We start from the raw sequence: 23566 nt of genomic DNA, 5'->3' as shown, positions 1-23566 counted from the left end.
AGAGGGGATCGAAGGGGGAGAGGGGGAAGGGGGAGAGGGGGAAGGGGAAGAGGGGGAAGAGGGGATCGAAGGGGGGAGAGGGGGAAGGGGGAGAGGGGATCAAAGGGGGAGAGGGGGAAGGGGGAGAGGGGGAGGGGGAGAGGGGATCGAAGGGGGGAGAGGGATCGAAGGGGGGAGAGGGGATCGAAGGGGGGAGAGGGGATCAAAGGGGGAGAGGGGATCGAAGGGGGGAGAGGTGATCAAAGGGGGAGAGGGGATCGAAGAGGGTAGAGGGGATCGAAGGGGGAAGGAGTAGAGGGGATCGAAGGGGGAAGGAGGAGAGGGGATCGAAGGGGGGAGGGGATCGAAGGGGGGAAGGAGGAGAGGGGATCGAAGGGGGAGGGGGATCGAAGGGGGAGGGGGATCGAAGGGGGAGAGGGGATCGAAGAGGGTAGAGGGGATCGAAGAGGGATCAAAGAGGGAGAGAGGCTCGAAGGGGGGGAGAGAGGCTCGAAGGAGGGGGGAGAGAAGATCGAAGGGGGAAGAGGATCGAAAGGGGGAAGAGAGGATTGAAGGGGAAGAGAGGGGGATTGAAGGGGGAGAGGGGGATCGGATCAAAGAGGGAGAGAGGCTCGAAAGGGGGGGGAAGAGAGGATCGAAGGGGGAGAGGATCGAAAGGGAGAGAGAGGATTGAAGGGGAAGAGAGGGGGATCGACGGGGGAGAGGGGGATCGAAGCGGGTGAGAGGATCAAAGGGGAGAGAGAATCGGGGAGAGAGACAGTATCGGGAAGGGGATCGAAGGCGGAGAGATGGGGGGGGAAGAAAAAGGATCTGTTAGACTTGGATCACATTCTTCCCACACCACATCCACCCCCTTTACACCCGCACCACGTTCTCCCTCTCCTGCCTAGACCGGGTTGATTTCTCGGAAAGCCCGGCACGTGTGCGGTAAGTGACATCATTGGACTGGAAGAAATCCGGAAGTCATGACACTCACTATTCACTTCATACCCAATAAACCTGTTAACAATCTGTGACCCACCAACAATGCCCCATCTATGGAGGAGGTTGGAGGGGGCATCAGGATCTTGTGGTGGGGGGGGGGGCCGGTGGGGAGGTCAGGAATTTGTTTGCGGGGGGGGGTGGGGGGGGATGAGTCAGGAACTTGTTGCATGGCAGAGAAGGTCAGGAACTCGGGTGGGGGGGTGGATGAAGATCAGGAACTTGGGCAGGGGAAGGTAAAGAACTCGGGGGGTGGGGTGGTGGTAGAATGTCCTAACCCACGAGGGTGAGCCCTGTCTGTTCTCTGAAAGCAGTACTGAGACTCTGTCTGAAGCCTGGCAGTCAGAATGAATGGCTCAAATGACACATTGCAAAGTACTTGATTACTCAGGCAGGCAGGATCCATTAGACATTCCAGACAAACTGTTGGGTGTGTCTTGTCCTCAAAGGGGATCAATCAGAACATTGGTGTTGCAAATACACAATGCCTAATTGAACCCAGGCGGGGAGAGTGAAGGTCTATGGGGGTTGGCAATGTGGGGTGGGTTGAGAGAGGAGGAAGGAGGTGCAGATGAGTGGGGATCGAGAGTAGTCCTGTAAGTGATGGGCATCCTGATGCTCTCCTTCATATACTTCTGCCTCAAAGCAGCTATGATCACCTCACCAAGAATGGATGGCAAAATTGTGCTTAACTTTGTGGGACACACAAGCTGAAATATACGACACAGCCCCTCCTGACCTGTCACAGCAAATATACCCTTTTTGATGATCCTCCCAAATGCCACTTTGGTAAAGGCATGTGTCTCTGTAGCTGTCCCCAGTACCATTCATGCAACTTGTCGTGGGACTATTATTCGCATCACCCACAGGCTGTCCATTGACATAATTTTCTTCCTTTCAGAGTGCAGGGTGAACGTACCCTGGCAACTTTCAGTTAATTCCACATTGACATGCAGGGTCCTTTGCTTGTTGTCACACACAATATGATCATTCAGCAAATGGAAACCCTTTCTGTTGAGGGGGTTAAATGTACAGGTTTGCCCATCACTGTGAGCAGCATCTGTGTACCTGGGTAAGCCAGTAACCCCATAAAACAGGATGGCTATCTAGCTTTTGTCTTGCTGTGATGCCAACATAAATTCATCTGGCTTTTAAAATGTGTGTGTGATACAACTCTGATCGAATGTCTTCCTCTTTCCTTTTGAAACTCTTGTTACCATAACCAACACTGACATAACACCACAGGGAGCTTACAACAGGCTCTTTATTGATACATAGGGTGATTACAATTGTAGTGTATGTACCCGTCTACCCTTAAGGAAATTATTGTATGTAACCGTTCACCTTTAAGGGAACTACTTTAAGTGTGGCACTACTTGTTTGGCTTCTGTATACTGTAATACCGACAGTGACCACACCAGTATATAAGTGTTGTGACAGGATAACTGGGGCAGATTCGCCTGGACCTTCGAATAGTAAAGACCTGTTTTGTTTGTTACTTCTGAAGTCTGTGTATTTATTAACTGCACAACCCACAGACTTTACAACAATTACAGAAGTCAGTTAATAGTTTTCACGGTTATTTTTAGTAGAAAAATATATTTTACAATATTGACATCAATTCTGATCAAACTCACTGACATGCAAAAAGGAGACAAAATGAACTGAAACATTCAGTAAATGGGAGAGAACAAAGTGTGATCCAATAGTGGGAGCAGGGTTTGACATTCTTACCATTTAACTGTCTAAAGAGAGCAAAGCAAATAAAAATATCATAGAGCTGGCCTTTCAAACACCCAGTTTCCTGGTAATATTTTCATTACAAACTCCTAGTTGAATCAGGAATTGTAGTTTGCAAAACTGCCACAGAACACTTTGTAAAAATCCAGCAGGAATATTGCACGCACGGTGAGATAATTGCAGACACTTGCCCGCAGGAGCTGGGTGGAAGAAGCATTGTGTGTAATTGGGCTGCTCTACTGCACCTAGTAACAGCCCGAGGCTGAGGACTGGAGCATGTCTCCCATCCACCATCTCCCGAGGCTGAGGACTGGAGCATGTCTCTCATCCACCATCTCCCGAGGCTGAGGACTGGAGCGTGTCTCCCATCCACCATCTCCCGAGGCTGAGGACTGGAGCGTGTCTCCCATCCACCATCTCCCGAGGCTGAGGACTGGAGCGTGTCTCCCATCCACCATCTCCCGAGGCTGAGGACTGGAGCGTGTCTCCCATCCACCATCTCCCGAGGCTGAGGACTGGAGCATGTCTCCCATCCACCATCTCCCGAGGCGGAGGACTGGAGCATGTCTCCCATCCACCATCTCCCGAGGCGGAGGACTGGAGCATGTCTCCCATCCACCATCTCCCGAGGCTGAGGACTGGAGCACGTCTCCCATCCACCATCTCCCGAGGCTGAGGACTGGAGCATGTCTCCCATCCACCATCTCAGTCAGCGACTGGTACTGATGCAAGAGGAGATACAAGATGCTCACTTTTCACAATCTTAATACAAGGTGCAGGTGGTGCAACATCAGGACAAACCAGCAAGATACCCGTGGATGTACTGGAATAAAGTTCACGGGCAATGTTGTTGGCCACACATTGAGATCCAGATCTTACTCCGGTCAACAGGGGCAGGTAGTTTCCTCAAGAAAAAAGTCCGTTGGAAACCACAATATTTCTCAATGCATTGAGGACTGTAAAAGGTATTTCAGTCCAGCTTATAGGGCAGCACAGCTCAGACTGGGAGATCACCATGTGTGGAGTGCAGCGAGCACCGTGGCACAGTGAGCGGAGCACCAGCACAGCCAATCGCCTTTTTATAACGTGGCTTTCTTTGTAGGAGTCCCTGAAACCTCAATTTCCTCGCTTCTTCTCCTGAAGGCACTAACTCCAGTCTCGGGAACAGCAGAGCTGAGCTCAGTTGTGTCCTCACCTGATGGCCACGTCCAGCGGGAGGAGTCACTGGAGAGCACCCAGGCTGGGGCTCTTTTCTCCAGATAAGAGAAGGCTGAGGGGAGACCTGATAGAGGTCTTTACAACGATGAAAGGGTAGGGTAGACGTAGAGGAGATGTTTCCACTTGTGGGCGAGACCAGAACAAGGGGCCATAAATATACGATCGGCACCTATAAATCCAATAGGGAATTCTGGAGAAACTTCTTTAGAACATGAAATAGGAGCAGGAATAGGCCACTTGGCCCCTCGAGCCTGCTCCGCCATTCAATAAGATCATGGCTGATCTTGGGCTCAAAACCACTTCCCAGCCCACTCTCCATAACCCTTCACTCCCTTATCTTGCAAAAATTTGTCTATCTCCACTTTAAATGTAATTAATGTCCCAGCCTCCACAACTCTCTGGGGCAGAGAATTCCACAAATTTACAACCCTCAGAGAAGAAATTCCTCCTCATCTCAGTTCTAAAAGGGCGACCCTTTATTCTGAGACTGTGCCTCCGAGTTCTAGATTTCCCCACAAGGGGAAACATCCTCTCTGCATCTACCTTGTCGAGCCCCCTCAGTATCTTATATGTTTCAATAAGATCACCTCTCATTCTTCTAAATTCCAATGAGTACAGGCCCAGCCTGCTCAACCTTTCCCCATAAGTCAAACCCCTCATCTAAGAGAGTGGTGTGATGTGAAACTCGATGCCACAGGGAGTAGTTGAGACGAATAGCACAGATGCATTTAAGGAGGGAAGCTGGATAAACACATGAGGGAGAAAGGAATAGAAGGATATGGTGATGGGGTAAGATGAAGAGGGTGGGAGGAGGCTCGTGTGGAGAATAAACACCGGCATAGACCAGTTGGGCTGAATGGCCCGTTTCTGTGCTGTAAATAATATGCAATACTCTGTAATAGAAATCCATCACTTAGGCTACCCTCTGACACCCGGAGTATCCCCACCACTGTTCAGGCTGAGACCAGTTAACTCAGTATGGGTGGGGGCCCTCCCTGCTCTGCACGGCTCAGTACCACACCAGGCTGTACATTTACCCACTGAGCCATCAGGGCCACACACGAGGAACGCCAACACCTAAACTGTAATCAAATACACTGTAGTAGGAACTGATCCAATCAGCACAGAGAGACGCCATCATCTCCTCCTCTCTCGAGAAGTAAACTATAATGGAATCTGGACCATCTGCTCTGATGGAGGGGACCCCAATAGATAGTGGAAATGGGTGGATAATCCAGGCCCCCATACTTACTCTAACTCGAGTTTTTTACCTGTGGTTTATTTCGATTCCATAATCAGGTCTCCAGCGTATGCACACAAGACCACATATTTCCATTTTAAATGCAAAATGCATTTTCATGAAATAAAGTGTTGGCAACCTGACTCTCTAGTCTCAGACATGAAACTCGTATTCCCCCTGGTGTCCTGAATTGACCTCAATACAGGAATAGTAAATTCAATCAGGCGCTGGCCTGATTATCCTGCTGGGCCAGTAACCCGGAGTCTGTGGGAAATCAGTTAACAACACTCAGTTGTATTTACTCACTTTATGCAAACCCAGCCTGACTCCCACTAACTTTCTTGTAGATAACCGAGATCTCGCTGTAAATTTTAAGACCATGCATCAAACGGAGCTTGAGCGGCGGCTGGAGTCACTGCGGTGCATCCGCGAGGCTGAGAGTTACGTGGAAAGCACGTTTCTAGAGGCGGTCACCCTGCAGCTTAAGAGTATGCAGGCAGAGAGTGAATGGGTGACCGCCAAACAGAAAAGGAGGACCAGGCATGTAGTGCAGGAGTCCCCAGAGTGCATCGCGCTCTCCAACCAGTATTCTGTTCTGAGTACTGGTGAGGGCACTGGTTTCTCTGGGGAGAGCAGCCAGAGTCAAGTCCACGGCACCACGGGTGGCTCAGCTACACAGGGGGGGAGGAAAAAGAGTGGAAGAGCAATAGTGGTAGGGAATTCGACAGTTAGGGGGGCAGACAGGAGATTTTGTGGCCATAGATGTGACTCCAGGATGGTATGTTGCCTCCCTGGTGCCAGGGTCAAGGATGTCACTGAGCGGCTGCAGCACAATCTGAGGGGGGAGGGTGAACAGCCAGAGGTCGTTGTCCACATCAGTACCAACGACATAGGCAGAAAGAGGGATGAGGTCCTGCAGGAAGAGTTTAGGGAGCTAGGAAAGAGATTAAAAAGCAGGACCTCAAAAGGTAGTAATCTCCCTGTGCCACGTGCTAGTGAGTACAGGAATAGGAGGATAGAACAGATGAATGCGTGGCTGGAGAGATGGTGCAGGATGGAAGGATTTAGATTCCTGAGGCATTGGGACCTGGAGAAGGTGGGACTTGTACAAGCCGGATGGGTTACACCTCAAGAGCCGGGACCAATATTCTCACGGGGAGGTTTGTTAGTGCTGTTGGGGAGGGTTTAAACTAGCTTGGCAGGGGGGGTGGGCACCAGCATATAGGAGTAGGAAAGAGGAAAAATTTGCATAAAAGAGTTAGTGTGCTGGATAGTACTAGAGGAGATAGTACTAGAGGCAGTAGTAGTACCATATTAGATAGGAGCAGACTAAGAAATACTGAAAAATTCAAAAATGGGTTTAGAATGCATGGAAGTAAACGCACAAAGTGTGGTGAATAAGGTTGGTGAGCTACAAGCACAATTTGTGTGGAATATGATATGGCAATAACAGAAACGTGGCTTAAAAATGGTGAAGACTGGGCACTTAATATTCATGGGAGAACCAGACCAAATACAATAAGTTGAGAGGGGATGTGAAGATAAAAATAAGATCGGCAAAGAGAGAATATGAGAGTAGGATGGTGGTTAACATAAAAGGGAAACCAAAAGTGGTAGTAAGAAGCGGGATGGGGCTATTAGAGACAAAGAAGGTGATATATGCTTGGAGGAGCAGGGCAAGGCTAGAATATTCAATGAGTACTTTGTATCGATGTTTACTGAGGAGGTGGGTGCTGACAAAATATCGGTAAAAGTGGAAAAGGTAGAAGCAATGGAAGGGGTGAAAATAGATAGACAAGATGTAATAAAAAGGCTGGGTATGCTTAGAATGGACAAGTCGCCTGGTCCAGATGGCTTGTGATATACCTATCAATTCCTCCAATAAAAGGCGAAGAGTTACGAAGGTGACTAAAGGTTTTTATTGACTAAATAACAGAGCCCACTCTCGTGGGTGATCCGATCCAAGCAGGAGGAATACCAGCCAGTCGCTCACCTTTATACCTGGCCTGGTGGGTGGAGCCAAGGCGGAGTCGGCAGTGGTCATCCCAGGTATAGCAGTGTGGCAAGAGGCGACCTCGTACCGTGATACAATAGTGGTCAGTGATACAGTTATAACGAACAGTGGTGAACAGTGCTAACTACTAACAGTGATACGATAGTGAACGTGGTTTACCACATTCACCCCTTGTTTAGAATTAAGTCCGGCGGGGTGAAGTGTACTACCAATTCTGGTAGGTCAGTCTGTCCGGAGGCTTCGTAAGCCTCTCCGATCGCCGCAGCGGTGGTGTTGCCTTATCCGGTGCTGGTGCCTTATCCGGTGTTGATGCTGGTGTTTGCGTGGTCGGCGAGGGCTCGTGGGGTTCCGGCATGCCGTCTACCTGGACTGAGGTTGGGGGGGGTGGTGGCGGTGTTTCCGGATCGGCTGAGGGTGCGAGGTCTCGTAGGGAGACAGTGTCCTCCCGCCCGTCTGGGTACGCCACGTAGGCGTACTGGGGGTTGGCGTGCAGGAGGTTCACCCTCTCGACCAGGGGGTCCGTTTTATGGGTCCTCACGTGTTTCCGCAGCCAGACCGGCCCCGGGGCGGTCAGCCAGGTTGGTAGAGTGGTTCCCGTAGTCGACTTCCTGGGGAAAACGAACATTCGTTCATGGGGGGTGGTGTTAGTGGCCGTGCAAAGTAATGACCGGATGGAGTGCAGCGCTGTCGGGAGGACTTCTTGCCAGCGGGAGGTTGGGAGGCCCTTAGACTTTAAGGCTAAGAGGACGGCCTTCCATACCGTCGCGTTCTCTCTTTCCACCTGACCGTTACCTCTGGGGTTGTAGCTGGTGGTCCTGCTTGCTGCAATACCTCTCTCTAGGAGGAATTGCCGGAGTTCCTCGCTCATGAAGGAGGAGCCCCGGTCGCTGTGTATATAGTTCGGGAACCCGAACAAGGCGAAGAGGGCATTCAGGCACTTAATGACCGTGCTACTGGTCATGTCGGGGCAGGGGAAGGCAAAGGGGAAACGGGAGTACTCATCAACGATGTTGAGGAAGTACACATTACGGTCAGAGGACGGGAGGGGCCCCTTAAAGTCGATGCTCAGGCGCTCGAAGGGGCGGGTGGCCTTGATCAGGCTTGCTCGGTCCGGCCTATAGAAGTGCGGTTTGCACTCCGCACAGGTCTGGCAGTTCCTGGTCATGGTCCTGACCTCCTCGATGGAGTAGGTCAGGTTGCGGGCCTTAATGAAATGGTAGAGTCTGGTGACTCCGGGGTGGCAGAGCTGGTCGTGGAGGGTCTGAAGCCTATCGATATGCGCGCTGGCGCATGTCATTCGTGAAAGGGCATCAGGGGATTCGTTCAGCTTGCCTGGCCGGTACAAGATCTCATAATCGTAGGTGGAGAGCTCGATTCTCCATCTCAAAATCTTGTCATTCTTGATTTTGCCCTTCAGCTTGTTATTAAACATGAAAGCCACCGAACGCTGGTCGGTGAGGAGGGTAAATCGTTTGCCTGCCAGGTAGTGCCTCCAGCGCCGTACTGCCTCCACGATCGCCTGGGCCTCTTTCTCGACCGACGAATGTCGGATCTCGGGGCCCTGTAGGGTCCTTGAGAAGAAGGCCACTGGCCTCCCCTCCTGGTTTAGGGTGGCGGCTAAGGCGAAGTCGGATGCGTCGCTCTCCACCTGAAAGGGGATGGACTCGTCCACTGCGTGCATCGTGGCCTTGGCTATGTCTCCCTTAATGAGGGAGAAGGCCGCGCACGCCTCCTCCGTGAGGGGGAAGGAAGTGGCTTTCAGGAGGGGTCTGGCTTTGTCCGCGTAATTGGGTACCCATTGGGCATAGTAGGCGAAAAGCCCCAGGGTTCTCCTAAGTGCTTTAGGGCAGTGGGGGAGGGGTAGCTCCATGAGGGGGCGCATTCTTTCTGGGTCGGGGCCGATGATTCCGTTCTCCACTACGCAGCCGAGGATGGCAAGGCGCGTGGTGTTAAACACGCATTTCTCCTTATTGTAGGTGAGGTTCAGCCGTTGGGCCGTACGGAGGAATTTCTCCAGATTCGCGTCATGTTCCTGCCGGTCGCGGCCGCAGATAGTGACGTTATCTAGGTAGGGGAATGTAGCCTGCAGTTCGTTCTGGTCAACCATCTGGTCCATCTCCCTTTGGAAGACCGAGACCCCATTAGTGACACCGAAGGGGACCCTAAGGAAGTGGTATAGGCGCCCATTCGCCTCGAAGGCGGTATACTGGCGGTCCTCAGGGTGGATAGGGAGTTGGTGGTAGGCCGACTTCAGGTCGATGGTCGAGAATACTTTATACTGTGCAATCTGATTGACCATGTCAGATATGCGGGGGAGGGGGTATGCGTCCAGCTGGGTATATCTGTTTATGGTCTGGCTGTAGTCGATGACCAGGCGGTTTTTATCGCCGGTCTTTACGACTACGACCTGGGCACGCCAGGGGCTGCTGCTCCCCTCGATAATGCCCTCTTTCAGGAGGCGCCGCACCTCAGAGCTAATGAAGGCTCTGTCCCCGGCGCTATACCGCCTGCTTTTGGTAGCGACGGGTTTGCAGTCAGGGGTAAGGTTAGCAAACAGAGAGGGTGGCGGGACCTTGAGGGTGGAGAGGCTGCAGGTGTTACGCGGTGGGCGGTTTAACGTTTGCTGGTTGTTGACTGTGAGTGGGGGGAGGGGTCCACCGTATGCTAGGGTTACGCTTTGGAGGTGGGATTGGAAGTCCAGCCCTAGTAGGACGGCAGCGCAGAGATGGGGGAGGACGAGGAGTTTAAAGTTTTTATACTCCGTGCCCTTAACCGACAGGGTCACGACACAGTAGCCGCTGATGTCCGTGGCGTGGGACCTCGATGCCATCGAGATTCGGCTGCGCGTTGGTAGGACAGAGAGGGAGTAGTGGCTCACCGTGTCTGGGTGGATGAAGCTCTCCGTGCTTCCGCTGTCGAACAGGCAGGTCGTGGCGTGGCCGTTCACTTTGATGTCCATCATTGACTTGGACAGATGGTGCGGGCGGGCTTGGTCCAGGGTGACGGAAGCTAGTGTGTAGCTGAGCGAGTCGTTGTCATCTGCGGGCGAGGCGGTCGGGCGTGGTGAGTAAAATGGCGTCTCCCACGAGGTAGGGCCCCATGAGGCACTATTGGGGTCGGTTGCCTTAATCAAAGATGGCCGCCCCCATGACTCATGTGTGGGGATGCTGGCCTCAGTTGCCCTAAACAAAGATGGCCGCCCCCATGACTCATGTGTGGGGATGCTGGCCTCAGTTGCCCTAAACGAAGATGGCCGCCCCCATAGTTCGCATGCGGCACTGCTGGCCTCTGCGGATCCGCTCCTGCAGGCCTTGGAGAAGTGGCCTTTCTTCAGGCAGGTTTTACATATGGAGTTCTTGGCTGGGCAGCACGACCTCGGGTGCTTCTCCTGGCCACAAAAAAAACAGCCGGCGGCCCGATCGCGGATGCCCGATGTCGGGGCCGGTGCCGGGGGTGGCGGGGCCGGTCGGGTCCGGGACGCCGACGCAGAGGTAGGTCCCGGGGGCGGCGCTGGGAAGGGTGCTGTGGTAGGGGTCGGGCCCGAGTCCCAGGGTCGCGAGCAGTACCTGGTGAATGCTTCCTGATCTTGGTGGGCCACTTCCAGGGAGATAGCGAGGGCTTCAGCTTTTTCCATGCTGAGGTCTTTAGCTTCCAGCAGTCTTTGCCGTGAGTACTCGGACCGTAGGCCTTTCAGGAATGCGTCGCGGATATTATCTTCAGTATTTTCGGCTGCCGACACCGATTTAAACTCACAGTTCCTGGCGAGTGCATATAGCGCCTGTGAGAATTCGGCTACTGATTCTCCTGGCTGTTGCGGCCGTGATCTTAGGAGGTGCCTAGCGTACATGTAGTTTACCGGGGTCCGGTACTTCTGTTTCAGCAGGTTGATGGCGGTCTCGTAGGTAGTCATGTCCTCGATGAGAGTGTATACTCTCGGGCTCAGTTGTGCCTGCAGGACACTTAGTTTGGATGCCTGAGGGACGCTGGATTCTCTCAGGTATGATTCGAAGCAGACCAGCCAGTGTTTAAAGTCTGCGGCTGAGTTTGCTGCTCGTGGGTTCAGGTCCAGGTACGGCGGTCTGAGGGCTCGCAGCCAAGCTGGCTGGTGTGGCTGTGCTCCTGGGAGCTGCGCTGGTGGCTCCTCCGCCGGTTGTGACTCGTTGTCGGACATCATTAAATTTAGTCAATAAAATTGATATACCTATCAATTCCTCCAATAAAAGGCGAAGAGTTACGAAGGTGACTAAAGGTTTTTATTGACTAAATAACAGAGCCCACTCTCGTGGGTGATCCGATCCAAGCAGGAGGAATACCAGCCAGTCGCTCACCTTTATACCTGGCCTGGTGGGTGGAGCCAAGGCGGAGTCGGCAGTGGTCATCCCAGGTATAGCAGTGTGGCAAGAGGCGACCTCGTACCGTGATACAATAGTGGTCAGTGATACAGTTATAACGAACAGTGGTGAACAGTGCTAACTACTAACAGTGATACGATAGTGAACGTGGTTTACCACAGCTTGCATCCCAGGTTGCTAAGGGAATTGGGGGAGGAGATAGCAGAAGGGCTTGCCATAATTTTCCAATCTTCCCTAGATGCGGGGGAGGTGCCTGAGGATCGGAAAGTGGCAAATGTGACACCATTGCTCAAGAAAGGGTGTAAGGGCAATCCTAGTAACTACAGCCCAGTCAGTTTAACATCAGTGGTGGGTAAAGTTTTAAAAACAATGATCAAGGAAAAAATTAACGGGTATTTGAAGAGGTTTAAGCTAATTAAGGGGAGTCAACATGGGTTTGTAAAAGGCAGATTGTGTTTGACTAATTTAATTGAATTTTTTGATGAAGTAGCAGAGAGGATTGATGAAGGGAATGCAATGGATGTTGTCTACATGGATTTTAGGAAGGCGTTTGACAAAGTACCACATAGAAGGCTGGTTAACAAAATTGAGGCTCATGGAATAGGTGGGTCAGTGGCAGCTTGGATAAGGAATTAGCTTAAGGACAGAAAACAGCGAGTTGTGGTAAATGGCTGTTTTTCAGACTGGAGGATGGTAGACAGTGGTGTTCCCCAAGGGTCAGTGCTGGGGCCACTGCTTTTTTGGATATATATAAATGACCTGGATATTGGAATTCAGAGTCGAATTTCTAAATTTGCCGATGAATCCAAACTTGGTGGTGCGGCAAACAGTGATGATGATATCAAGCGACTGCAACAGGACATAGAAAGGCTAGCAGAATGGGCAGACAAGTGACAGATGGAATTTAATACAGAGAAGTGTGAGGTGATGCATTTTGGCAGAAGGAACGGGGAGAGGCAATATACACTTAATGGCACAGTTTTAAATAGTGTGCAGGGACCAAGGGGCTTGGGAGTTAATGTGCATAGGTCCCTGGAGGTGGCAGGACATATTGGGAGGGTGGTTAACAAAGCATATGGGATCTTGGGCTTCATAAATAGAGGTATTGAGTACAAAAGTAGAGAAGTTATGCTGAACCTTTATAAAGCGCTGGTTAGGCCACAACTGGAGTATTGCGTCCAGTTCTGGTCACCACAGTTTAGGAAGGATGTGAAGGCCCTTGAGAGGGTGCAGAGGAGATTTACCAGAATTATTCCTGGGATGGGGGATCTTAGCTACAAGGACAGGTTGGAGAAGCTGGATTTGTTTTCATTAGAGCAAAGGAGGTTGCGGGGTGATTTGATAGAGGTGTACAAGATTATGACGGGTTTGGATAGACTTGTCGGGGAAAGGCTGTTCCCACTAGTTGATGGTGCAAGGACTAGGGGACACAGATTTCAATTTTTGGGCAAGAGATACAGGGGGGACGTGAGGAAAAGCTTTTTTACGCAGCGAGTGGTGATGACCTGGAATTCGCTGCCGACAGAAGTGGTGGAAGTGGAGACACTCAATGTTTTCAAGGGGAGACTGGATAGGCACTTGAGGGAAATAAACTTGCAGGGCTACGGGGATAGAGCGGGGGAATGGGACTGACTGGATTGCTCTACAGAGAGCCGGCACAGACTCGATGGGCGGAATGGCCTCCTTCTGTGCCATTATGACTCTGACGTACTATGTCAACTTTGTAATTAAGTGCATGTTCCATTGCCCAACTCTTCCAGATCCATCAGTTGATTGCAGATGGAATGTTGGCCAGGACATGGGAAATGTTGTGCAGTGGGTGAGGAGGAGGCCGCTAAATGTTCTTGTTGCCCACAGCTAAAGAATTCTTAATGCAGCTCTGCATTTAATTGTTTCTTACAGAAAACATCATTTCATGGGTTCCTTTGACTGAACGGGATTGAAATTGCACATGGCGAGGGAGGCAAAACAGACAAAATTGCATTTACTGTCCCTTATACCACACACCTGATATTCAATTCTATTGCCGTCAAGGGAACGGACTATGGGCGGAACGTGTAACGGACATCCGATGCGATACCGCCCGTTTTGCCTTCCCGCCCCATGTCCAATTTCACTCCCTATATGTTAAAGTGTAGACTTCAAGTTCTTTAATGCCAGAAACCTTTTACTGAACTGGGACAGATTTTTAGCCATTCATTTTTCGAAGTACACAAGAAAGGAAAAAGTTTCTCTGTGAATGTGTTCCCAGGGAAAGTGTGGAGATGACACTTTGTTTCCGCATTGTAAAATGAAACTGACGTGGACTCATAACTGAGGTAAACACCAATCCTCCTGGGGATGTCACTCAGAGACTTATCGGATGGATTGGAGGAGTTTACCACAAACTGGTTTCCAAGCCACCCAATGGCCCAGAATCCATTCTCAGGTTTCAGTTCCATCTGCCCCTTCCTGTCGACAGACTCTGCAACTATTCCCAGACTCCACTCGTGATTCTCCGCAACTTCCACCTCCCAGTAGTGTTTCCCCGATGTGAATCCCTCCGATCCCAGCACACAGGGAAAGGCAGTAAACCTCTTCTTGGAGTCAGGGAGATTCCTACTTGTCCCGGTCCATCTCACACTCTTCAGATCCTCCGACACCTCGAGGTCCAGATGGGCTGTTTCCTTATCCAAGGTCACAGCGGCTGGGAGGGGGAAGGGCAAGAATTAGAGAGAGATTCACTCGAGATTAGAAAGAGAGATTGATTTAGGATTTATACATTAAATAAATCCATCAACCACATCCAGAGCTGCAGGATGCCTGTTTTTGATCTCAGCTGACCATTTAATTCATTTTCTCTGATTGGCCGGAGATTGTCGGTCCCAATCCCAGGGATTGGCCAATTTTGGTGCTTTCACCAAATGCGGTGTTTCTAACAGCTTTCCAGTTTCTGAACACAAGAAAGGGATCGCCCCAAGGTGGGAAAATGAGAAACCGGCAACAGCAGAACACTGCCTGTCCAACAAGGCAGGTAATAGACCACCAGGGTCACAGGGGGAAGGGTGGTAGATGTGTCACTCCACCCAGAGTCACAGGGGAAGGGTGGTAGATGTGTCACTCCACCCAGAGTCACAGGGGAAGGGTGGTTGAAGTGTCACCACCCAGAGTCACAGGGGAAGGGTGGTTGAAGTGTCACCACCCAGTGTCACAGGGGGAAGGGTGGTTGAAGTGTCACCACCCAGAGTCACAGGGGGAAGGGTGGTTGAAGTGTCACCACCCAGTGTCACAGGGGGAAGGGTGGTTGAAGTGTCACTCCACCCAGAGTCACAGGGGAAGGGCGGTTGAAGTGTCACTCCACCCAGAGTCACAGGGGGAAGGGTGGTTGAAGTGTCACTCCACCCAGAGTCACAGGGGGAAGGGTGGTTGAAGTGTCACTCCACCCAGTGTCACAGGGGGAAGGGTGGTTGAAGTGTCACCACCCAGTGTCACAGGGGAAGGGTGGTTGAAGTGTCACTCCACCCAGAGTCACAGGGGGAAGGGTGGTTGAAGTGTCACTCCACCCAGTGTCACAGGGGAAGGGTGGTTGAAGTGTCACCACCCAGTGTCACAGGGGAAGGGTGGTTGAAGTGTCACCACCCAGTGTCACAGGGGAAGGGTGGTTGAAGTGTCACCACCCAGTGTCACAGGGGAAGGGTGGTTGAAGTGTCACCACCCAGTGTCACAGGGGAAGGGTGGTTGAAGTGTCACCACCCAGTGTCACAGGGGAAGGGTGGTTGAAGTGTCACCACCCAGTGTCACAGGGGAAGGGTGGTTGAAGTGTCACCACCCAGTGTCACAGAGGGAAGGGTGGTTGAAGTGTCACCACCCAGAGTCACAGGGGGAAGGGTGGTTGAAGTGTCACCACCCAGTGTCACAGGGGGAAGGGTGGTTGAAGTGTCACTCCGCCCAGTGTCACAGGGGGAAGGGTGGTTGAAGTGTCACTCCACCCAGTGTCACAGGGGGAAGGGTGGTTGAAGTGTCACCACCCAGTGTCACAGGGGAAGGGTGGTTGAAGTGTCACCACCCAGTGTCACAGAGGGAAGGGTGGTTGAAGTGTCACCACCCAGAGTCACAGGGGGAAGGGTGGTTGAAGTGTTACCACCCAGTGTCACAGGGGGAAGGGTGGTTGAAGTGTCACCACCCAGTGTCACAGGGGAAGGGTGGTTGAAGTGTTACCACCCAGTGTCACAGGGGGAAGGGTGGTTGAAGTGTCACCACCCAGTGTCACAGGGGGAAGGGTGGTTGAAGTGTCACCACCCAGTGTCACAGGGGGAAGGGTGGTTGAAGTGTCACTCCACCCAGTGTCACAGGGGGAAGGGTGGTTGAAGTGTCACCACCCAGTGTCACAGGGGAAGGGTGGTTGAAGTTTCACCACCCAGTGTCACAGGGGAAGGGTGGTTGAAGTGTCACCACCCAGTGTCACAGGGGGAAGGGTGGTTGAAGTGTCACCACCCAGTGTCACAGGGGAAGGGTGGTTGAAGTGTCACCACCCAGTGTCACAGGGGAAGGGTGGTTGAAGTGTCACCACCCAGTGTCACAGGGGAAGGGTGGTTGAAGTGTCACCACCCAGTGTCACAGGGGGAAGGGTGGTTGAAGTGTCACCACCCAGTGTCACAGGGGGAAGGGTGGTTGAAGTGTCACCACCCAGTGTCACAGGGGGAAGGGTGGTTGAAGTGTCACCACCCAGTGTCACAGGGGGAAGGGTGGTTGAAGTGTCACCACCCAGTGTCACAGGGGAAGGGTGGTTGAAGTGTCACCACCCAGTGTCACAGGGGAAGGGTGGTTGAAGTGTCACCACCCAGTGTCACAGGGGAAGGGTGGTTGAAGTGTCACCACCCAGTGTCACAGGGGAAGGGTGGTTGAAGTGTCACCACCCAGTGTCACAGGGGGAAGGGTGGTTGAAGTGTCACCACCCAGTGTCACAGGGGGAAGGGTGGTTGAAGTGTCACCACCCAGTGTCACAGGGGGAAGGGTGGTTGAAGTGTCACCACCCAGTGTCACAGGGGGAAGGGTGGTTGAAGTGTCACTCCGCCCAGTGTCACAGGGGGAAGGGTGGTTGAAGTGTCAGTTTTTTTAGCATTTCCATTGTTTTAAACCTGTAACCTATTGTGAGGTTACAAAAATAAAATGATCAAAGGAGGAGATTGGAGCCTCAATTTACAATTGACTACCATTCAGTGGTTTGTGTGTTTTCAACAGCAGATTTTATGAAAGACACCATGAAAACATAACAGAAGAAATCAGAGCAGGAGTAGGCCATAAGGCCCCTCGAGCCTGCTCCACCACTCAATAAGATCATGGCTGATCATCGACCTCGACTCCACTTTCCTGCCCGATCTCCATATCCCTCGATTCCCCTAGAGTCCAAAATACTATCTATTCCAGCCTTGAATATACTCAAAGACTCAGCATTCACAGCCCTCTGGGGCAGGGAATTCCAAAGATTCACAACCCTCAGTGAAGAAATTCCTCCTCATCTCAGTCTTAAATGGCCGACCCCTTATCCTGAGACTATGTCTCCTAGTTCTAGAAACTCCAGCCAGGGGAAACAATCTCTCAGCATTTAAACATACGAATTAAGAGCAGGAGTAGGCCGCTCGGTCCCTCGAGCCTGCTCTGCCATTCAATAAGGTCATGGCTGATCTGATTACTCCACATTCCTGCCTACCCCCAATAACCTTTCACCCCCTTATCTACCCTGTCAATCCCCTTCAGAATCTTGTATGTTTCAATGAGATCACCTCTCATTCTTCTAACCTCCAGAGAGTATAAGATTAATGTTCCCCACGATTATTGCATTACCTTTGTTGCAAGCTCCTACTATTCCTTGATTAATATTTGTCAACAGTATAGCTACTGTTAGGAGGCCTATATATTACTCCTACCAGTGTTTTCTGCCCCATGTTATTCCTTATCTCCACCCATACTGATTCTACTTGCTGATCTTCCGAGCTGAGATTCTTTCTCTCTACTGTCCTTATGTCATCCTTTATTATCAGGGCTACACCCCCTCCTTTTCCATTCTGCCTGTCTTTTCCAAACGTCAAATACCCTGGAACATTTCCCAACCTTGGCCACCTTGCGTCTCTGTAATGGCTATTAGATCAAACCCATGTATCTCTATTTGCGCCACTCGTTCATCTATCTAGTTACGAATGCTTTGTGCATTCAGACAAAGAGCCTTCAATTTAAATTTTTTACCATTATTCCCTGCTTTGACCTTATTCTCTGCTGCACTGCTACCGTTAAACTCTGTCCATTCCTGTCACACTGCTTATTTTTACCCGAATCACTACACTGCTCTATGGCCTTGACCTTTCTCTTTAGATTTCTAAATTTCCCCTCACCTGACCCCTCCACCCCCTTTTTTAGTTTAAAGCCCCATCTACAGCCCTAGTTATTCGATTTGCCAAGACGCTGGTCCCAGCCCGGTTTAAGTGGCGCCCGTCCCGACGGAACAGCTCCCTCTGGATGGATGTGCAGTCGGCCAATGTCAGAAGGTTGAAGAAAATTGCATTTGTGGTCCTTACTAACCTGCATTGGCTCCCGGTTGACAACGCCTCGATTTTAAAATTCTCAACCTAGTGTTCAAATCCCTCCATGTCTCGCCCCTCCCTATCTATGTAACCTCCTCCAGTCCTGCATTCCCCCAATTCTGTCCTCTTGCGCATCCCTGATTTCCACTGCCCCGCCATTGGTGACCGCAGTGCCTTCAGCTGCTTGTGCCCTAAGCTCTGGTCCCCTCCCAAAAACTCTCCATCTCTCGCCTCCTTTATGATGCTCCGTAAAACCTAGCTCTGTAGTGTAGTGGTTATCACATGTGCTTAACATGCAGAAAGTCCCTGGTTTGAAACTGTGCAGAAATATTTGTGTTGTATGAAAGGAGAGACGGTTAACATGCCCCTTGATAAGGATGGAAGGAGCACAAGTGGCCTTACAACACACAAATGGTTAAGGCATTGCCATCTACTTAGTGGCATCTAACCATGTTTGTCGGGCCTGTTCATTTAGTGTAGAGGTTATCGCAGGTGATTATCACACAAAAGGGCCTTGGCTCAAAACCAGGCAACAATATAACCTATGGCCACACTCATCTAAAAATACCTGATCTTAGAAGCTAAGCAGACTCAGACCTGGTTAGTACTTGGAGGGGAGACCACCTGGGAATACCAGGTGCAGTAGACTTGTAAAAAAATAAAACCAAGCTATTGGTCACTTGTCCTAATATCTCTTTATGTGGCTCAGTGTCAATTTTTCTCTGATAACACTCCTGTGTCTTTGGACCTTTTACTACGTTAAAGGTGCTATATAAATACATGTTTTTGTTTTGTACTGTAGTTCTGTACTTACCATAATCTATTTCCAGGTCGCTATAACCTGCAGGTAAAAAACAACATTTTTCATACTTTGCAGTCCTCATTGACCACCAAATAAATGTTGTCAATTGTACCTTTTGCAAATTAGGAATGAATGAAGTTCTCCCCTCACCAGTCTGCACTGTCACGGCTACACTGAAATCCAATGGAGCCTGTGAGATCTTCTGTCCACTAATTTAAGGACAGGTTCCCCTGTGGGCATACACTCCTCTCCGTCCAATTATCCTGTATTGACTGTGCCCAGGCAAACCAATGACTCCAGGTGCAGGAACAGAAAAAGCTGTCCCTCCATGTCCTCCTGAAGTTATTTACAGTCCTCTTCACAGTTAACCACACGTCCCATTTTTGTGTCTTCTGCAAATTTTGAGAATTGTGCAATGGTCCCAACATTGACCCCTAGAGCCATTGCTCTTTACATCCCTCTAGTCCGAAAACATCTATTAACTGGTTTCCAGTCCTTTAAGCCACTTCCTATCCATGCTGCCATTTTAATATTATGTGCCTTCATTTGATCAGGAAGCCTCCTATGCAGCTCTATGTACACGCTATTATTTCCTCAAAGAACGCTTAAATTTGTCAGACAGATCTCGCCTTATTAGCCAACCTTGATTAACCCAAATCTTTTGTGGGGAGTATTAATTTTATGCTGTATTATGGACTCTAGAAGCTTACCCACTACTGAGGTTAGGCTAGCTGGTCTATAGTTACCTGGTTTATCCCTTTTTGAACAGAGCATTTAGCCCCCCAGTTCTCTGGCACAACTTCCATACAAAAGGATGTTTGAAAGATTGTGGTCAGGGCCTCTGGACTTCCCTCAGCATTGTAGGATGCACGCCATCAGGGCACGGCGCCTTTTCCACTTTAATTCTTCCATTTCTTTCAGTACTTGTGAAAACATGTGGAATCACAGCATTTGTTTTTCAAAATTCCCCAAATTCTAAGTAATTAAAAGAATTTTCAGATTCAGAAATCGGGGCTCTGAAATGGTACGGAGATATCTTACCTTCTAAAGTGCAAAACAGCCGTAGTTCTGAAAGTCAAGAACACAGGGATGTGTTAGTGCGAGAGATTCTGCAGCTACTGTCACACCGTGTAAATGAACACTGGCTACACGTTCAGCACACAATATACTTCTCATCGTAAATGTGAAACAAATCCGAAAGAGAAACTTCTGAAATTTCTAACAAATAATTGATTACATTTTAAAATTCTAACTCCCTTGAGGTTTAAAATCTTGATTGAAGAAAGGACTTGCATTTATATAGCGCCTTTCACAACCTCAGGATGTCCCAAAGCGCTTTTAAGCCAATTAAGTTCTTTTGAAGTGTAGTCACTGTTGTAATGCAGGGAACACGGCAGCCAGTTTGCGCACAGCAAGCCCCCACAAACAGCAATGTGATAATGACCAGATCCGCTGTTTTAGTGATGTTGGTTGAGGGATAAATATTGGCCAGGACATCAGGGAGAACGCCCCTGCTCTTCTACAAATAGTGGCCATGGGATCTTGTGTTCACCTGAGAGGGCAGAAAGGGCCTTGGTTTAACGTCGCATGGCAAAGACTGCACCTCCGACAGTGCAGCACTCACTCAGTACTGCACTGAAGTGTTAACCTAGACTATGTGTTCAATTCTCTGGAGTGGGACTTGAACCCACGTCCTTCTGTAGAATTTATTTATTTCGCTTTCCACCCAAATGTTCTAGTGATGATGAAATGATCATCAGCACAACTCTCATTCTTGGTTCAATTCATGACGCCACCTACTGTAAAATTCAGATCAAACATGGGGAGTGTTGGGATAACAGTTTGGGTGCGTATTGGTGATATTGAACTTTTGAATCTAAGTTTAATGAGAAATGAACTGGGCTCGACAGCCAGAGAGTATTACAGTATCTTAAACAAATGAAAGTATACTTGTGTCATCAGATTGTAGATTAGCTCTGTGTTCTATCTTGTTACTGTGTAGCACTGTTAGTTACCAAGGAATCAGTCTGTATAATTAAACATTTACCAGCTAGTTTTCCTGAGATTCTGATAATGTAAAATTATGTCATTACTTAACATGTGAAATGCTTTGACCAAGCTTCTGGCTACCATTCCTAATCTCCTAATTTCTCACATTACAACAGTGACTCCACTTCAAAAGTACTTCATTGACTGTAAAGCGCTTTGAGACATCCGGTGGTCGTGAAAGGCGCTATATAAATGCAAGTCTTTCTTTTCTTTTTCCTGCTCTATGGTCCACTGTCTGTTCCCTTACATACATCCATAGAGAAGTACCTCAAGATGTTTATTTTACATTAAAAGGCATGGCATTACCATCGCTGAATCCCCCACTATCAACATCCTGGGGGTTACCATTGATCAGAAACTGAACTGGACCAGCCATATAAATACTGTGGCTATAAGAGCAGGCCAGAGGCTGGGAATTCTGCGGCGAGTGTCTCACCTCTTGACTCCCCAAAGCCTTTCCACCATCTATAAAGCACAAGTCAGGAGTGTGATGGAATATTCTCCACTGGCCTGGATGAGTGCAGCTCCAACAACACTCAAGAAGCTCGACACCATTCAGGATAAAGCAGCCCGCTTGATTGGCACCCCATCCACCACCTTCAACATTCACTCCCTCCACCACCGGCGCACTGTGGCTGCAGTGTGTACCATCTACAAGATGCACTGCAGCAACTCGCCAAAGCTCCTTCAACAGCACCTTCCAAACCCGCGACCTCTACCACTTAGAAGGTCAAGGGCAGCAGACGCATGGGAACATCATCACCTACAAGTTCCCCTCCAAGCCACACACCATCCTGACTTGGACCTGTATCGCCGTTCCTTCACTGTCGCTGAGCCAAAATCCTGGAACTCCCTTCCTAACAGCATTGTGGGTGTACCTACACCATATGGACTGCAGCGGTTCAAGAAGGCGGCTCACCACCATCTTCTCAAGGGCAATTAGGGATGGGCACTAAATGCAGGCCTAGCCAGCCAGCGACGCCCACATCCCATCAATGAATTTAAAAAAAGGATAGAATTGAAAAGTAGAGACGTTAAACTTGTATCGAACTTTGGTTAGACCACACTTGGAGTACTGTGTCCAGTTCTGGTCGCCAGATTATAAAAATAATACAGAGGCACTGGATAGGGTGCAAAATAGATTTACAAGGATGATACCAGAACTGTGAGGTTATACTGATAAGGAAAGGATGAACTGACTGGGTCTCTTTCCTCTTGAAAAGAGAAGACTATGGGGTGACCTAATAGAGGTCTTTAAAATTATGAAAGATTTTGATAGAGTGGACACAGAGTGTTTCCACTTGAGGAGAAGAGCAAAACTGGAGGCCACCAATATAAGATAGTCACCAAGAAATCAAATAGAGAATTCAGAAGAAACTTCTTTACTCAGAGAGTGATGAGAATGTGGAACTCGTTACCACAGGGGGCGGTTGAGGCGAATAGTATAGATGCATTTAAGGGGAAGCTAGATAATTATGAGGGAGAAGGGAATAGAGGGTTATGCTGATAGTGAGATGAGGAAGGATGGGAGGAGGCTCGAGTGGAGCATAAACGCCAGTATGGACTGGTTGGGCCAAAAGGCCTGTTTCTATGCTGTATTCTATGTAATTCTATGTAATATAAATGCGAGGTGTTGCAATATGTCTGGCCTTTACTGAATTAGCTGATTCCATCATCCTCAAGTAAGGAGGGCGAGAAAAACTGGGCAGTGCTTCTTCTGATCACTGTGCAGTGACACCCATAGGAATACCTGTGTGAATGTCAGATAAGGACAGGAACGGGATTTGTTACCAAGACCCCCAGTTGAACAGTCCACTGATAGATGCTCTGAGGTCTCACTCATGAAGAATAGAAATGAGACCAAATTGTGATAATAAGACAGCATCCGTTTTAACCTGATTGAACAGCAATTGAAAACTGCAAACAAATATACAAATTAGATTGTCAAAGATCCACCACTGGTATTTCACTAAACATCCTGGAGTTACCTCAGCAGATACTTCAATTCTCAGCAAGTTTATTGGCTTATTGGATGAACAGGAATTACCTCCAACTAAACACTGGGAAGGCCAAAGCCAGTGTCTTTGGTCCCCGTCACAAATTCCATTCCCTAGCCACAGACTCCATCCCTCTCCCCGTCACAGACTCCATCCCTCTCCCGGTCACTGTCCCTCTCCCTGTCCCCATCCCTCTCCCCGTCACTGTCCCCATCCCTCTCCCCGTCACTGTCCCCATCCCTCTCCCAGTCACTGTCCCCATCCCTCTCCCCGTCACTGTCCCCATCCCTCTCACTGTCCCCGTCACTGTCCCCATCCCTCTCACTGTCCCCGTCCCTCTCCCTGTCACCGTCCCCGTCCCTCTCCCGGTCACCGTCCCCGTCCCTCTCCCGGTCACCGTCCCCGTCCCTCTCCCGGTCACCGTCCCCGTCCCTCTCCCGGTCACCGTCCCCGTCCCTCTCCCGGTCACCGTCCCCGTCCCTCTCCCGGTCACCGTCCCCGTCCCTCTCCCGGTCACCGTCCCCGTCCCTCTCCCGGTCACCGTCCCTCTCCCGGTCACCGTCCCCGTCACTGTCCCCGTCCCTCTCCCCGTCCCTCTCCCCGTCACTGTCCCCGT

The 23566-nt window shown here is 50.1% G+C and overlaps 1 protein-coding gene and 1 non-coding gene across 3 annotated transcripts in view; one reads left to right on the top strand and one right to left on the bottom strand.

Annotated features, from left to right (window-relative positions):
• Positions 1–11430: 11430 nt before the first annotated feature.
• Positions 11431–23566, bottom strand: part of LOC147096264 (butyrophilin subfamily 1 member A1-like) — a 43530-nt gene continuing 31394 nt past the window's right edge. For both annotated transcript variants that reach the window (XM_085975122.1, XM_085975121.1), the window contains 3 exons: positions 19946–19972; positions 18917–18943; positions 11431–14231 (listed from right to left, as the gene is read on the bottom strand). In XM_085975122.1, the coding sequence (XP_085831248.1) occupies positions 13696–14231; positions 18917–18943; positions 19946–19972 (590 nt within the window). In that variant the 3' untranslated portion in view covers positions 11431–13695. The remainder of the gene's footprint in view (positions 14232–18916; positions 18944–19945; positions 19973–23566) is intronic.
• Positions 18436–18560, top strand: LOC147096265 (U6atac minor spliceosomal RNA). The gene has a single exon (XR_015074954.1). It is a non-coding gene; the product is annotated as a U6atac minor spliceosomal RNA (small nuclear RNA).

The sequence above is a fragment of the Somniosus microcephalus genome, unplaced genomic scaffold, assembly GCF_052327205.1.
Source record: "Somniosus microcephalus isolate GS21.2 unplaced genomic scaffold, FLI_Smic_1.0 unresolved_chr1, whole genome shotgun sequence".
Lineage (NCBI taxonomy): Eukaryota > Metazoa > Chordata > Chondrichthyes > Squaliformes > Somniosidae > Somniosus > Somniosus microcephalus.
Note: the sequence above shows the minus strand (reverse complement) of the source record. Positions and strands in the feature narration are given on the sequence as shown.